This window comes from Hyperoodon ampullatus, assembly GCF_949752795.1.
Source record: "Hyperoodon ampullatus genome assembly, chromosome: 11".
NCBI classification, from domain to species: domain Eukaryota; kingdom Metazoa; phylum Chordata; class Mammalia; order Artiodactyla; family Ziphiidae; genus Hyperoodon; species Hyperoodon ampullatus.
In genome coordinates this window covers 38,045,217-38,062,525 of record NC_136924.1, presented here as the reverse complement: position 1 = coordinate 38,062,525, position 17,309 = coordinate 38,045,217, and the positions used below count along the sequence as shown (strand labels likewise).

Genomic DNA, 17,309 nt, shown 5'->3' with positions numbered 1-17,309 from the left:
CCCGGGCACCACAACGAGAAGCCCATGCACCGCGATGGAGAGTAGCCCCCGTTCGCCACAACTAGAGAAAGTCCGCGTGCAGCAGCCAAAAATGAAAATAATAAATAAATAAATTTATTTTAAAAAAAGAAAAGAAAACTCAAACTCTGTCAAAGATTACTAAGGTTGTATCAAAAGGACTTAGGAGCAACCTTGAATAGGCTCCCACTGGCCAAAGATAGGACGACTTGATCCTCAAAAGGATAATATAGTGGATTGAAACCATCAAATATTTTTAAATCGATGAGCTCATAATGATACTAAAAAAATCTCTTTGGTCACTTTTAGCGAGTGCTAGGCAACCAACTCATTTTTTTTGAAAACTGGTAATTAAAGGGAAAGAATCAAACATTCACCCTATGCTTCCTATACAATCTACCATTCAGAGTAACTGAATAGTTGGTGAGAGAAGTTTCTTTTTATACAAATAGTCCAGTTAATAAACAAAGAGAGAATGACAGAATTAGGATATTATATTTTGCAATCCCTAATGAATTAAAGGATCTAGGGGATGATCACCAATGGCTGCTAATACCACAAAAAGAGAGACAATAGGACATTATATACCTACATCTGTCTTACTTGAGAACACTTGCACTTCTACTATACCTTCCTGATTCCATGCAAATTAGACCAGGTCTGCTCATGTCACATTTGCCCCAATAGTAATTTTTTAAAAAGGCAAAATTAATAGTCATTGAAGGAAGAGAATCCTTAATTTGAGGTTGAAGAGTCCACATCTAAGGAATAAAAGCAATTTTCAGTAGAAAAGGTGACAGATCCAGTGATGAATCAGACATAGTCCTCCACCCCTGAGAGTTTATAAAGAAGCTAGAGAGAGAAAACTTGTAACATATAACCATCTTCAAAGCAATCCAAGACCAGCCTGGTTAACAATGATCTGGGTGCCGGCAACACACTTTGTTCGATAAACTGTTACCTGGAGACACCTCACACCTCTTTCCTCCTGCATAAACCAGAGGTGGTACTAAGAAAAGAGCCTTGGGAGTTGGTCAAGTCTGAGCTGGAGTCCTGGTTACGCCATCAATTAACTGTGTGACCTAGCAAAAGTTATCAATACTTTAACCTAAGTCTTGATTTTCTTATCTATAAAATGGAAATAATAATCTCTGCCTCCCAGTACTGTTGAGAGAACTGGCTAAGTTACAAGGGCTATGTATATATCAGCACTCTATCTTCCCCCACTCCCCCAACACACACTCTCTCTCTCTGCCACCCACCTTCTCTATATATACATCATCATAGTCTCCCAAGGAACCATGATATAAAGAGGTGCAGGAGGAGGAAGAAAAGCCCCAGGCACTTTGGTCCATACCTCATCTAGCACACAGTCTTTGTCCTGGCAGATTGCAAGTAGATAGATGGAAGCTCTGAAGACCACCAGTGGAGGGCATTCACCCTGGTCCTGCAGAGACAGGAGGAAGCTTCGCACAGCCACGAATAACTCCGCCTCTGAGACAAACCTGTCAACCAAGGAGAGTCTGAGTGAAAAAGGCAGAAATGTTTGTCCTGCCCTGCCACATCCCCCCTCAGCCACTGTCCTTCTGTCCCAGCATGTCCACAATCTAATGACACCTTGCACAAAGGGTGTGTTGTATATATTTAACAAAGCATCGTCACACATGCATAGCACATAGTTCTATGCTTTGTGCAAGGCTCTATTAGAGGTCAGAGACTCCTCAATCACACCTAGAAGGTAAAGCATCAGGCAGCTGGACTGGCAGTGTTAAAAGAGAAGGATGCTGCTTCTGGGGTTCAGGAGGCCCTGCTTTGGCAGTCAGTCCACGCTTCTCGTATTTATCATTAAACATTTGTGTGTTCAACGGGCTACTTTCTGGGGGAGGGAGACACCTATACTTGTACATGCAAGGGAGATGGGGATGAGGAGGAAACTGACTTCACTATATACCCTTTTATATCTTTTAAATTTTCTACCCTATGTCTCACCTATCAGATTAAGACCCCCCAAAATTAAACATTTTTAAATAGGTAATACTAAATGCAATGCAGTATCCTGGATTGTGTCCTAGAACAGAAAAGGAACAATAGAGGAAAAATTGGTGAAATCTGAATAAAGCTTAGTTAATAGTATTGTACCTTCACATATATCAACAAATGATTTTCAACAAGGGTGCCAAGACCATTCAATGGGGAAAGGACAGTCTTTTCAACAAATGGTGCTGGGAAAACCAGATTTCCACACGCAACAGAATGAAGTTAGACTCTCACCTAACACGATATTAAAAAAAATTAACCCAAATGGATCCACACTTAAGACCTAAAACTATAAAATTTTTAGAAAAAAACGTAAGGCAAAACTTTCTTGACATTGAATTTGGCAATGAATCCTTGGTTATGACACCAACGGCATAGGCAATAAAAGAAAAAATAAACAATTGGACTTTATGAAAGTTTAAAATTTTTGTGCATCAAAAGACTACCAACAGAGTAAAAGGCAACCCACAGAATGGGAGAAATTATTTGCAAATCATATATCTAATAAGGAATTAGTATCCAGAATACATAGAGAACTCCTAAAACTCAACAACAAAAAAGTTCAAACAATCTGATTAAAAAATGAGCAAAAGATTTGAATAGACATTTCTCCAAAGAAGATATACAAATGGCCAATAAGCACATGAAAAGATGCTCAACATCACTAATCATTAGGGAAACGCAAATCAAAACTACGAGATAACAACCTCACATCCATTAGGATGGCTACTATCAAAACAAAAACAAAAACAAAAATAAGTATTGGAGAGGATGTGGAGAAATTGGAACCCTTGTGCACTGCTGGTGGGACTGTAAAATGGTACAGCCACTGTGGAAAACAGTATGATATCTCCTCAAAAAATTAAAAATAGAACGACCAGATGATCTAGCAAGTCCACTTCTGGGTATATACTCAAAATAATCGAAAGCAGGGACTCAGGGAGATATTTGTATACCTATGTTCACAGCAGCATTATTGACAATATATAATAAAAGGAAGCAACCCAAGTCTCTATCGACAGATGAATGGATAAGCAAAATGTGGTATATACATATACAATGGAATATTATTCGGTGCAAAAAAGGAGGGAAATTATGACATATGCTACAGCTTGGATGAACCTTAAGACATTATGCTAAGTGAAATAAGCCAGTCACAAAAAGACAAATACTGTATGATTCCACTATAATTAGTACTTAGCATAGTCAAAATCATAGGAACAGAAAGTAAAATGGTGGTTTCAGGGGCTGGGGGCAGGGGGGAATGGACTTACTGTTTAATGGGTATAGAGTCTCAGTTTTGCAAAATGAAAAGAGTGCTGGAGACCGATAGTGGTAATGGTAGCACATTATGAATGTATTTAATACTACTGAACTGTACAGTAAAAATAGTTAAGATGGTAAATTTTATGTTTATTTTACAATTTAAAACATTGGAAAAAATAGTAATGTGCCAATGTTACTGTCTTAGTTTGATAAATGTACCATAGTTATGTATTAGGAGAAAATGGGTGAAGAGTAACTTTTCTGTAAATCTAAAATTACTCCAAAATAAAATGTTTATTTAAAAACTAAAAAGAAAATGGATAATAGCCATAATATAAATATTATGCTACCAAAAGAATAAGGTAGACCTGTTAATACATGTAGTAGCATGGAAAGATGTCCAAGATATACTGTTAAGTTATAAAGCAAGTTGAAGACCTTGTATTATATCCCATTCTGTATATTAAAAAAAAAAAGTATATTTGTGTTTGTTTTGTTTTGTTTTGTTTTATTATTATTTTTGGCTCCGTTGGGTCTTCGTTGCTTTCTCTAGTTGTGGCGAGCGGGGGCTACTCTTCGTTGGGATGCGCGGGCTTCTCATTGCAGTGGCTTCTCTTGTTGCAGGGCACGAGCTCTAGGCACGCGGACTTCAGTAGCTGTGGCTCGCAGGCTCTAGAGCACAGGCTCGGTAGCTGTGGCGCACAGGCTCGGTTGCTCCGCGGCATGAGGGATCTTCCCGGACCGGGGCTCGAACCCGCGTCCCCCCTCACTGGCAGGTGGATTCTTACCACTGTGCCACCAGGGAAGTCCCTATATTTGTGTTTTTTAACACACAGAAGAGTTCATGGAGGGTACCTAATAGTAGTTAACTCTGGCAGGTGTATGGGGAACTATTTTAACGTTATAGCCAATCATTTTTCTTGAGTTTTTACAATAAGCACGAGTTTTAAAATAAGAAAAAAACTTTATATATATATATATATATATATATATATATATATATATATATATATATACACACACATTTATTTATTTATTTATTTATTTTTGGCTGCGTTGGGTCTTCGTTGCTGTGCAGGGGCTTTCTCTAGTGGTGGAGAGTGGGGGCTACTCTTCATCACGGTGCATGGGCTTCTCATTGTGGTGGCTTCTCTTGCTGCGGAGCAGGGGCCCTAGATGTGCGGGCTTCAGTAGTTGTGGCGCGCAGGCTCAGCAGTTGTGGCTCACGGGCTCTAGAGCTCAGACTCAGTAGTTGTGGCGCATGGGCTTAGTTGCTCTCCGGACCAGGGCTCGAACCTGTGTCCCCTGCATTGGCAGGCAAGTTCTTAACCACTGTGCTACCAGGGAAGTCCAGAAAAAACTTTAAAACTATCACATGGGTTAAGTGATGTTCAGTGAGGGTGTCAAGACAATTCAAAGGGGGAAAAATAATCTTTTCAACAAGTGGCGCTAGAACATCTGTATAAGCCACATGCAAAAAAAAGAAGTTGGACCCCTACCTCACACCATCGTAAAAGTTAAATCAAAATGGATCATAAACCTATATGTAAGAGCTTAAATTGTGAAAGAAAATATCTATAGAAGAAAATATAGGAGTAAATCTTCATGACTTTGGGTTAGAAAATGGTTTCTTAGAATCAACACCAAAAGCATAAATGACAACAGAAAAAACAGACATATTTCATCTCCCCCCAAATTTTTAAAATTAGATTTAATAAAAATTTAAAACTCTGTGCTTCAAAGGATACCATCAAGAAAGTTAAAAGACAACTAACTGAACGGGAGAAAAAAATTGCAAATCATATATCTAATAAGGGACTTGTATCTAGAACATATAAAGAACTCTTACAACTCAGTTAAAAAAATGGGTCGGGGCTTCCCTGGTGGCGCAGTGGTTGAGAGTCCGCCTGCCAATGCAGGGGACACGGGTTCGTGCCCCAGTCCGGGAATATCCCACATGCCGCGGAGCGGCTGGGTCCGTGAGCCATGGCCGCTGGGCCTGCGCGTCCGGAGCCTGTGCTCCGCAATGGGAGAGGCCACAGCGGTGAGAGGCCTGTGTACCGCAAAAAAAAAAAAAAAAAAAATGGGTCAAAGATCTGAATTTCTCCAAAGAAGGCGTACAAATGGCCAAGAAGCACATGAAAAGATGTTCAAAATCATTAGTCATTAGGGAAATGCTAATCAAAACCACAATGCAAAAACCACTTCATAACCGCTAGGCTGGCTATAATCAAAAAGATGGACAAGTGTTAACAAGGATATGGAGAAACTGGAACCCTCAAATATTGCTGGTAGGATTGCAGCTACTCTGGAAGACAATTTGGAAGTTCCTCAAAACGTTAAACATTGTATTGCCATATGACTCCTCAATTCTACACCTAGTATATACAGAAAAGGAAGAGAAAAACAAGTACTCAAACAAATACATGTATACACATATTCACAGCATTACTATTCACAATAGCCAAAAGGTGGAAACAGCCCAAATGTCCAGCCATGGATGAAGGAATAAACAAATTGTGGTGTATATATACAACGGTATATTATTCAGCCATAAAAAAAGAATAAAGTACCAATGCATGCTACAGACATCATGCTCACTGGATGAATCTTGAAAACACTGTGCTAAGTGGAAGAAGCCAGGTGCAAAAGGTCACACAGTCTATGACCACATCTATAGGAAATGTTCAGAATAGATAAATCCATAGAGACAGAACACAGACTGTTGGTTGCCAGGAGCTGAGCAGAAAAAGGAATGGGTAGTGACTGCTTAATGGATAAGAGGTTTTACTTTGGAGTGACGGAAATATTTTGGAACTAGATAGAGATGGTGGTTGCACAACACTGTGAATATATTAAATGCCACTGAATTGTTCACTTTAAAATGGTTAATTTAATTATGTAAATTTTACCTCAATAAATTATTTTTTTAAAAGCTTAACAGAAAATAGTCTTTTGATTTTAAATTTTAAAAAATTGTATAGTAATTCTTAAAACCAAAGTAAGCCACTGACATTTTTTTGGTGCATGAACAACACCCTCAGGGATATCAAGGAACTCTCATTAGCATTCTAGGACTCTGTCTCTAGACAGACTACCCACCTGTCTTAACCCCCTCTCCAAAATGTGAGCCCCTGAGGAATATAAGCCATTTCTCACTTATCTCTGTGTCCCCAGTGCCCAGCACCAGGCTTGGAGAGGATGCCTCTGTAAACATTTATTCAACTGAACTTGGCTAAAGATGTAGGTTCCAGAACCAACTGTCAGCCACCAGCTCTGAGCACTGACCTGTCCTCGTGAATGTAGGCCAGGTAGAAGAGGAGCAAGATGCAGTACTGTCTCTGGCGAGTGGCTCCCTCCACAGACTGGCAATCCGACAGGAAAGCTAGGCTTTCAGGGCTCCTGCTGCTTATCTGGGGCAGCCCATGCTGCAGAAGCTCAGACACTGCAGAGAGTTCTGGGGAGGGAACAAGCAGGAGAAAAATCACACAAAGGACACGGGAGAGCAGGTAATGAGCACATGGGTGTCTACTACATACAGAGTACTGCACAGGGCAGCAAGGATACATGCCGGATAAAAGGAAATCAGTCTCTTCTTCCTCTCTACCAGGAGAGACTAAAGGTAGCATGTGGAAGGACACAGATACATTCATTCACTTGATTGGCTACTCTAGGCCAGGCTGTGAGACATGGGCCCTACCTCCAGTAGCTGGCAGCTGGTGGGAAAAAAACAGATAATGAGACAGATAATTACAGGACATGTGATCAGTGCCATGTTCAAGCATGGAAGAGAGAGTGACTCAAGCCACCTGCGATGGGGAGGGCAAGCTCAAAGAGGAGGGAACTGTGGAGGGTGAAGAGAAAACAGGCAGAGAAAGGAGGGAAGAGACTCCCTGAGCCAGGAAGCAAGGAGTTCAGCAGCCTGGAGGCATAAGAGGAAGTCGTGTATAAGGGGCAGCAAGGAGTTCAGTGTGACTGGCCCATCAGTGAATAGATGTGGCGTGTTAGGGGTTTGGGACTGTGTGATGTAATTTGTAGCTAGACTGTGAAAGACCTTGAATGATGAGTAGAGGATATGGATTTTATCCTGAGAATGGATTCCTAAGTTTCTTATGAAACTTGTTTCTTAAAAGAAAGAACATTTGAATACCAAAAGAATATGAAAGAAAAGGACCTCAGAGCTTAAATTTTGAATAAACTCACCTTTATGGAAAATTCACTACATTACCCTTATTTTCCAAATTTCACCATAGACCAGAGAAAACTCCATCACTGTCGGACAATGCCCCACAGACTGATGTTTGGAGACAATGGCTAAAGCCCAGGGTAGTTGAGATGTTAAGGATAGATCCTCTAGCAGTCGGCGAAGACTGGTTGGAGGATGAGAGACTGAAAGCAGGGGGCCAAGTTAGAGGTCAAATGAAAGGGTCCATCCTGCCAGTGCAGTGGGCCTACGGCCAAGTGGATGTCCCACTGCGATGTGCTAGCAGAGTCAGGTCAGGTTTCCTAATTCTAAGCTTAGGGCCTTTTCCACCAAAGCACACTATGACCATTGTGATAATAACAAAACTAATATCCTTGAGCCTCACACATCCATATATAAAGAAAGAAGCAGTCTGCATGTAAGTAAGGTCGCTGCTCTTCCTGGTGCTCTGAGATATGACAAGATCTCAGGGTCTGAGGGGGCAGACATGTGGGGCCCCTCCTATTCCAACAAGAGAGGGAGCTGCCTGCAGCAGGGGCTGGTGCTGGTGAACACTAGAGGCTGTTGTGATGCGGCTGCCACCATGGCGGAAGTCATCATGTCATTCTCTGTGCAGGCCAGACCACACCTGAACAGGAGGCAGAGAGCTGGACCCCGAGCAGAGAGGAGTGGCTGGTACAGTGAGAGAACCAGGAGCCACACCGTGCTAGAAGGAATGAAGATGCTCACCTGTGCTCTGTCTCTCTCAGAACAGTGTCTGAGAAAGACAAAGGAAACAGAGCGGTTTGGGAAGTCTGTAGGGAGAAGACAACATCTTCATAAATGTAAAAAGAGGAAACACAGCCAGCAGCAAATGTCACCCACAAAGAAGGCACGATATTTGTTGAATGAATGAATAAAACAATGATTAAACTGTTTTATGTTATAGCAAGAGGGAGACATCTAGGATAGAGGAACTCCTTAGGGCAGAGACCATATCGTAATTATCACCGTATCCGCAGCTGCACTTAGGCCTCCCGACATGCTGCAGAAGCTCGACTAATACCAGCAAAAGGGAAAACCTCCAGCTCTCAGCCCTGCATCTGCTGCTCCACCATCCTAGATGGTGCATGGGACTCCTTGACCTCACTCAGACCTCCGCCAACATGCCACCTCCTCACCTCCTCATGAAAACCCTATCTAACGTGTACCTCCTCCTTCCATCACCGCCTATCCCTTCACCTAGCTTTATTTTTTTTCATAGCACCCATCCACCCCTGACATTATATCTATGTGTTTATTGCCTGCCTCTCCCACTCCATTAGAACAGGACTTTGTATCCCTATTACCAGCTCCTTGAATAGAGTCTGGCACATAGTAGATGCTCAAGAAATATTTCTTGAATGAAGGAACGAAGAAATGAAACAGGCTGTTCAAGATATTTTGAGCAGGGCTTCCCTGGTGGCACAGTGGTAGAGAATGTGCCTGCCGATGCAGGGGACACGGGTTCGAGCCCTGGACTGGGAAGATCCCACATGCCGCAGAGCAACTAGGCCCGTGAGCCACAACTACTGAGCCTGCACATCTGGAGCCTGTGCTCCGCAACAAGAGAGGCTGCGATAGTGAGAGGCCCGTGCACCACAATGAAGAGTGTCCCCCACTTGCCACAACTAGAGAAAGCCCTTGCACACAAACGAAGACCCAACACAGCCAAAAATAAATAAATAAAGTACCTTCTAACTTTAACATTCTGGAGTACTCGCCATTTCCCCATTTCTACAACAAATACACTTCTGCATGAAAACACAGACTAGGAAAATCTCATATTAGGTTTTAAAATAAAAGATATTTTGAGCAAAGATCTCTGGAGGTAACAGGCAGAGAGCAAGAGGCCTGGTATGAGGGACAATGCAGAGAAGTTGGTCATGGGAGGAACTGAACTTGTTGAGCTTTAGGGTCCTTCTCAACCCTTAAGGTCTAAAGGTCCCAGAGGCTTGGATTCCACTGTTTTCTGATTTACTTATTATCCCACCTCCCTAGGAAGCAGCCTACAGTTCCATCATTCCATGATTCCATGGTTCCTCTGGGTAGCTTCAAGCAAAGGTTTCTTATTACTGTACTGACTCACTACCCAGACAATCAGCAAGGTATCCAGACTCTAAAAGACCACCACAGACCTCATGAGTGGTCAAACTACAGCATCTTACCTTCTTGGGAAGGTGGTCCTGTCTTCTCTGGAGCTGAGAGGAGGTTGATGCACATGTAGTAGAGGAAACTGGAACACACCTGGTTTAGGGCTGAGTGACTTAGTGGGAGAAGAGGAAGACAGAACAAGAGAGGACATTGCTACTTTGGCTGGGACAGCATTATCCCTGCCGTGTACTGGGGCACCACTGCTTTGTGCCAGAGCCCAGTGAAATTCTAACCATGGCCCTGGTAGAGAAGGTCTGGAGGTAGTTGTGAAAAGTAAATATGGAACCTGCTGCCCACAGATGTAACTTAGGCACTTGGCCCATATAGGCATTCACTAAAAATTTCCTGAAAAAAATAAATCAAGGAGGGCTACTAAGCTCCAATTTAATAAAACATATAGGGCTTCCCTGGTGGTGCAGTGGTTAAGAATCCGCCTGCCAATGCAGGGGACACAGGTTTAAGTCCTGGTCTGGGAAGATCGCACATGCCATGGAGCAACTAAGCCCGTGCGCCACAACTAGTGAAGCCCACGCACCTAGAGCCCGTGCTCCGCAACAAGAGAAGCCACCGCATGAAAAACCTGCGCACCGCAACGAAGAGTAGCCCCCACTCGCCGCAACTAGAGAAAGCCCGCGCGCAGCAACGAAGACCCAACGCAGCCAAAAATAAAATAAATAAATTTATTTTAAAAATAAAATAAAATAAAACATATAAACAAAAAAGTCCTCCTGGGTCAGGAAAGGGCTGAGGAGTACTAGAAAAAGAGGAAGCTGTTGAATCCAAAATGGGTAGCTGAGGAGAACTACAAACATCTAAAATTGTGACTTTGAATCCAGGTGGATCCCTGTATTCCCTCCTGAATGTTGGTGTTCTATTTGGAGATATGGAAGGAGAGCAAGAGGCTGCACTGAGGTCACCTTGAGGACTGCAGGCAGTAACAAATGGAATCTGCTGAGTAAATGCAGACAGGTGGCAAATCAAAAATGGGAAGGCACGGAAGGCTGTCCTAGAAACCTAAAGAGACAGACTGAGGCAGCAACCTCTCTGCTTTGAACAAGAGAGTCTCTCCTCTGGAATTGCTGGGCTGGCAGCAACTAGAACACGACTCTCTCTTGATGGACACAGCATCGATTACCCTGTGAGGGCCTTGGTTTCCTTGTTTGTAAAATGAGGGGTTAGACAAATGATCTCTAAGAGTCCTTCCAGTTTTGATGTTACAGGTGCCCATCCAAGTATCACATGGAATGAGAGTCGTATCAGAACCAGACAAGTAAAAGCTACAGGAGCCCATCCAGCTCGTACCATCGGCTGCTGAGCAATTCCCACACTGTGTCAATCCCCCGCAAGGTCCTATGACTAAACCACACCAATCAGAAATTTCCACTTGTCCAGTCAAGAAGGACACTTGTCCCCTTGGGACCATACATACCTCAGGCCCCTGCAGAACCTGGCCTTCAGTTCCAGGATCAGTTGTATGAAGGACGAGGCAGCTTGGGAGAATTGAGAAGAAAGCAGAGAACAATTTAAACTAGACTTGTTACAGAGACTCCCAAGTCTGGGTGGTACTAGTTCTGGAGTCACACAGACCTGGGTTTGACATTTTCTCCATCACTATCTAGAAATGTGACTCTGGAACGCTTATTTAACTTCTCTGAGACTCAGTTTTGATATCTATACCTCGAAGGTTGTTGTGAAACTAAGTAAAATAAATGAATATAGAAGATCTAACAAATACTTAGCTCAGAGTAGGTACTGAATAAAACTTCATCTTCCTTTCTGATGAACAGTCTGCATTAGCTGGTGACCCTGGCCCAGGACCCTGCACTGCCTGACTCTGCTAGTCTCCCCGCTCCCACCCCGCCCTGCCATGCAGCTCTCTGTCAAAACTGACCTCTTACTCAGCCATAAAAAGAAACGAAATTGAGCTATTTGTAATGAGGTGGATAGACCTAGAGTCTGTCATACAGAGTGAAGTAAGTCAGAAAGAGAAAGACAAATACCGTATGCTAACACATATATATGGAATTTAAGAAAAAAAATGTCATGAAGAACCTAGGGGCAGGACAGGAATAAAGACACAGACCTACTAGAGAATGGACTTGAGGATATGGGGAGGGGGAAGGGTAAGCTGTGACAAAGCGAGAGAGAGGCATGGACATATATACACTACCAAACGTAAAACAGATAGCTAGTGGGAAGCAGCCACATAGCACAGGGAGATCAGCTCGGTGCTTTGTGACCACCTAGATGGGTGGGATAGGGAGGGTGGGAGGGAGGGAGATGCAAGACGGAAGAGATATGGGAACATATGTATATGTATAACTCATTCACTTTGTTATAAAGCAGAAACTAACACACCATTGTAAAGCAATTATACTCAAATAAAGATGTAAAAAAAAAAAAACTGACCTCTGTCCTGTCCATCCTTGGTCCCTGTAAAAGCAGGATTCTTGACAAGAGCTCCCACTACACCAGCTCCAGGGCTGGGGATAATCTTATTCTATCGCAGGGCTTCTGGTAGGGAATTAATCCCTCAGAGTTTCACAGCAACTTTCCAGGACAGCAGTTTAACCCATGGCTCCCTCAGCAGGGGAACGCCCGGTTTGCCTGCTGGAAGGGTTCCTTGTGGTACAGACCCTCAGGGATCCAGAGTTTCTCCACCCCCGACTTCAGGTCTCTGCCCCCTCTTGGCTGGCGGTGCCTGCTTCCCTCTTTTCTCTTGCAGTTTGGGCCCTGACCCTGTTCTACCTGGCTTCAGGCTCCAGAGATCTCCCTGTAATCACACTTTCTCTACATGCCTTGCGCTCTGCACCACTGCCCCCACCAGAGATCTACACTTCTGAAACTGCACCCATTCAGCACCCCAAGACTGGATTCTCTTGGCTCTTGAAGTATGGCAAGCAGAAAGAGCAGATGAAGGGAAGGAAAGGAGTATATGTCAGTTGTCACAATGACTAAGAGGTACACTCATTCAGGAAATCTACATACGTTGTCTCATTTCACTCCCATTATTATCACCATGTTCTAGCTGAGGACACTGCAGATAAGAAAATTAATTTGCCCAATATCAATAAACAAGGGATGTTTATTACACAACCCATATGTGCTAATCACAAAGGTCCTACTTTTTCCCCTCTTCCACACAGCCTCCTACCCTCTCCTAGAAGTTCCTCCCACTTCCTACATGGAATAGCTTCCTAAGGGTTTCCTGTACTCTGTTCTTTTCCTAGAGAGAACAAAGATACCTCTGAACAGTGACAAGGGACCTCTCCAGGATGACCCGACCATCAATCAGAAACTCCCTCAAAATCCCACATCAAATATACAGACAACTGCCAAAGGTATGCCCCTCAACTCCCCAGCTCTAGATCCTGGCCCCTCTCCTTTCCAAGGACCTTGCTCTGCTGAGTACCCCTGGATTTCTCTACTGCTCCTTCGTATACACTGCTAACAGAATAAGTGTTTCCAGTCTTAGGGGGTAGTAAAATCCTTCCTAACTCCATGTCCCCTTCCAACTACACCCCCAATTCTCACCTCCCCTCTTACACCAAACTTATGGAAAGATCTGCCTATTTTGTCTTTACTGCCTCACCTTGCACTCACTCTTCAACTCACTACAGTCGGCTTACAACCCAACCACTCACAGCAACTGCTCTGGCCAAGGTCACCAACAGCCTACATGATGCCAAGTCCAATGTACATTTTTCAGTCCTTGTCTTACTTGACCTCTGGGATGCATCTGACACTCATGACCACTCCCTCATCTACAAGACTCTCTTCACTTGGCTTCCCTAATGTCATCCCCTTCTGGGTTTCTTCCTACCTCTCCAACCACTCCTTACCGGTGGACTTTGGAGTAATCTGTTCCTCCTGACCACTAAATATTGTACTTTATTTTGTCTTGGTCCTTTGATCATCTCATTTTACACACTCACCATGAGGAATCTCACCTGCTCCCCACTAGAGACTCAGCCCCACAAGGACAGGGGTCTGTTTTGTTCACCGCTACATCCTCTGCCCTAGGACAGTGCCTTTCATGTAGTAGGTACCCAATTAATGTTTAAAGAATAATTGAAAGGCTGGATGATGAAAACTTCTATATTTATTGTAAAGAAAAAAATGCTGCCTGCTATTCCAATTCTACAAGGATCAAGCCATTAGCCAATGCAGTTGCTCAGCCCACCAACAGTATACCCTGAGAGGAAGTCAGGATGGGGAAAAACAGGAAACATTCTGTGCTTTGGAGATACTGGCCCCTAGATAGTTAAGATGGCTATCTAAGGAAAAATTTCAAATGACCCCAGATTCTTGCATCTTCCCATACACAAAAAAAGGCACTAAAATCATTAACTTGAGATGTCCGTTTTTTGTGACTAGCAGTAATCTTTTTATGATTGACTACATGTTTTCCAAGCAAAAAAGTTCATATATATTGTGGCTTCCCACTTACCTCTTTGGAGCAGTTCCTCAGAGCTATCTGAGAGGCTGTCTCCTGGGCTATAGTCCTCAGCAAGGTCCCCAAATAAAACTTAACTTACAACTCTTACATTGTGCGTTTTTCTTTCTATATTTAAGACAAGATGTTTCCCATGACTTCAGACATAGTCAATTACCTACCTAAAAGCTCCACTGGGACATCTCACAGGCATCTCAGAGGTACCCTGATCCAAACTGATCACACCCTCTACTGCCTTCCCAAACCAGATCCTCCTCTAGGGAGCCTCCTCTCAATAAAAAACACCACCACCCACCTAGACGGCAGCCAGAAGCCAAGGCATTACCCTAAACTATTCCCTCTCCCTCATGCCCTACATCCAATCATTCCACCACAGCCCACCCACCCCCACACACATACTACCTTAGTTCCTAACACCAACCGGAGTTAATGCAAGAGGCTGAACTTCTTGCCTCCAATCTTGCCTCCCTCTAACTCATGGTCCGTACTGTTCCAAGAAGGATCTTTCTGAAACAGCAGTCTGAGCCTGTCACTCTCCTTCTTTAAGACTCAATGCTCCCAAGATAAAGTCCAAATTCCCAACCTGGTCAACAAGGCCCTTCATGATTGAGCCCTGGCTACCTCTCCATGGCAGACTTCCCACTGCATGCTATGTGACAGGAATAAAAGAAAAGACAGTAAATGATAATGATAAGGGGCAGGCATAGCATAAAGATTAAGAAAGCAGGCTCTAGAGCCAGATTAGATTCCCTGAGTTTGAATCCTGGGCACACCGCTTCCTGTGTGACCTTGGGCAAGTTGTCCAACCTGAGTTTCAAAGTGCTCGTCAGCAGAATGAGGATAATCATAGTACACACTCCTTAGAGCTTTTCTGAGAATTAAATGAATGAATACATGTAAAGCACTTAAAACAGTATCTAACACATAGTAAGAGTTTAATATTATAAATGTTAGTTATGAATTATTACTACCATTCTCTCTACTCCCTTTTCTGCTTTTGGCTATCTCCCCTTCCCATTCTCACCATCACTACCACTTTCTGAATAGGATAAAGGAGACTCTGACTCTGATTCCTGGGCTTACTCTGCAATTGAGGTATTTATAGTATGAAAACTGGAGACGTGGGAAAGGAAGGTTTATATTTTGAAGAGAAAAAATGACTAGTGAGGAAAGAAAATAAATACATGCAAGAAGACCTGGAGAAGGATGACGGAGTCAAGAGCCACTTGGGTTCAACTTTAGGAAGGCATTTCAGTATAGTATAGTTAGACAGCACTTTCACACAGAGTGCTACCACTCTTCTATAAGGCACTTGCAAGTACATAGGACATTTTTCAGTTGTCACAATGACTGGGGATACTTCTGTCATTCAGGGCTCAGGAGCCAGAGACACTAAACATCTTGTGAGGTCTGAGGGAATGTGGAGTATGAGAATAATTAGGGGAAGGAGGTCTGTTGTGGGCTCTGAACTGGAACCTTCTTGACATTCTCAGAGAAGTGTCAATTCATTTGAGAACTGCCTTTAAGGACTTTTGATTGATGGATGATATACCCTTCCACTCAACACTAGGCAGAGTGTGGATGTTGATTCTGAATGAATACGTAAGCCTCCCATCCACAGGTTATGCACTCTTTAAGTACCCTGAGCAGCTGCCTAAGGTGCCTGCCTCCCTCCCAACTTCCACACTTGCCTGCTGCCTACCAAGCTTCTTGGAGAATTTCTCCTTCATATGGGGGACGATGACAAAAAGGCTGTGCAGAACTGAGAGGAAAACCTCCATCAAGGCTGGATGAGTGGCCTGTTCCGAGTACCTCTGCAAAGAACCAAGAGAGAGAGCACAGTCCTCCAGGACTGAGCCTCCGAAGAAGAAACAGCATCAGCAAAAACTGCATCGTCTAGCAATGGGAGACTAAATTCTTTCATTTCAAGGGCACAAAAAACGCTAGGGGACCTGAAGTCACAAGCCTGCATCCAAGGCTTACATCTTCTGCCACTTAATAAATTGTTCAAGGGCTTCCCTGGTGGCGCAGTGGTTGAGAGTCCGCCTGCCGATGCAGGGGACACGGGTTCGTGCCCCGGTCTGGGAAGATCCCACATGCCGCGGAGCGGCTGGGCCCGTGAGCCATGGCCACTGAGCCTGTGCTCCGGAGCCTGTGCTCCGCAAGGGGAGAGGCCACAACAGTGAGAGGCCCGCCTACCGCAAAAATAAATAAATAAATAAATAAATAAATAAATAAATAAATAAATAAATTGTTCAAGATTCATTACCTCTCTGGGCCTCTACCAAAGAGTAAAACAGAAATAACAAGTCCTACCTCCCAGAAACAAATGATATCTCATGTGTAAAAGGCACTTTCTAAACTGCAATGCAGAGTGACGCTCATGCTTCTAACATATAATAATTTAGTTTACAAACTTCCTTCACGTTTATTTTTCATGTGATCATTGAACAGAATCATGAGGCAGCCTGATATGGTAGACAGAGCTCCGGATTAAGAGTAGAGAAACTTGAGTTCTATTTCAAGCTCTGTACAAAGTCGCTGTGTGCCCTTGGGTCAGTCAACCCCTCCCTTCTCGCTGTTTCAGTTCCCTGTGTGTAAATAGGCAGGGCCTCAGGGACATGGTTCTTACAGATACTTTTCATTTGGTTTTCAAACCAAGTTTTTTTCGACTAGAAAAGTAATACAAGCTCATTAAAGAAAATGTGTAAAATACAGAAAAGTAGAAAGCAAGAATAATACAGTAATTCTATGATCTAGCTCTAGATCTAGCTCTAACGCTCCATAAATCTAGGAGGAAGGCAGAGCAGGTGAGGAAGGGCTACTGCTAGTGCGAGCCAGTCAGGGCTGCAATCCCGGGCTCCTGAGAGCTACCCACCTGAAGACCCTGGCATGCTGCCTCAGAGGCTTCTTCAAGGAAAAGAGGCTCTCTCCTATCAGAACCAGAGGATGCTCCCCTGCTGCCACCTACTGTTCCCAGTGGGTATTTTGGAGGTGTCCTTTCCCAGCTAACAGTGGCTCCTCACAGGTTCACAGGATGTCCAAACCTCAAAGAGGACAAGACTCACCCAAGGTCATCTGGGCAGTCAACAGCTCTGGACCTCGCTCTTCCTACTATCTCCATCTCAAGTCAGCTCAAACCCAGGGCTCTCTTCA

At 43.6% G+C, this 17,309-nt stretch overlaps 1 protein-coding gene across 1 annotated transcript in view; it reads right to left on the bottom strand.

The window, feature by feature from the left end:
• Positions 1-17,309, bottom strand: part of MEI1 (meiotic double-stranded break formation protein 1) — a gene marked incomplete at both ends in the record, with an annotated part of 68,364 nt that overhangs the window by 30,797 nt on the left and 20,258 nt on the right. Inside the window, 5 exons of the mRNA XM_079714426.1 lie at positions 1,376-1,523; positions 6,610-6,778; positions 9,712-9,809; positions 11,127-11,187; positions 15,856-15,967. Of these exons, the coding sequence (XP_079570552.1) occupies positions 1,376-1,523; positions 6,610-6,778; positions 9,712-9,809; positions 11,127-11,187; positions 15,856-15,967 (588 nt within the window). The remainder of the gene's footprint in view (positions 1-1,375; positions 1,524-6,609; positions 6,779-9,711; positions 9,810-11,126; positions 11,188-15,855; positions 15,968-17,309) is intronic.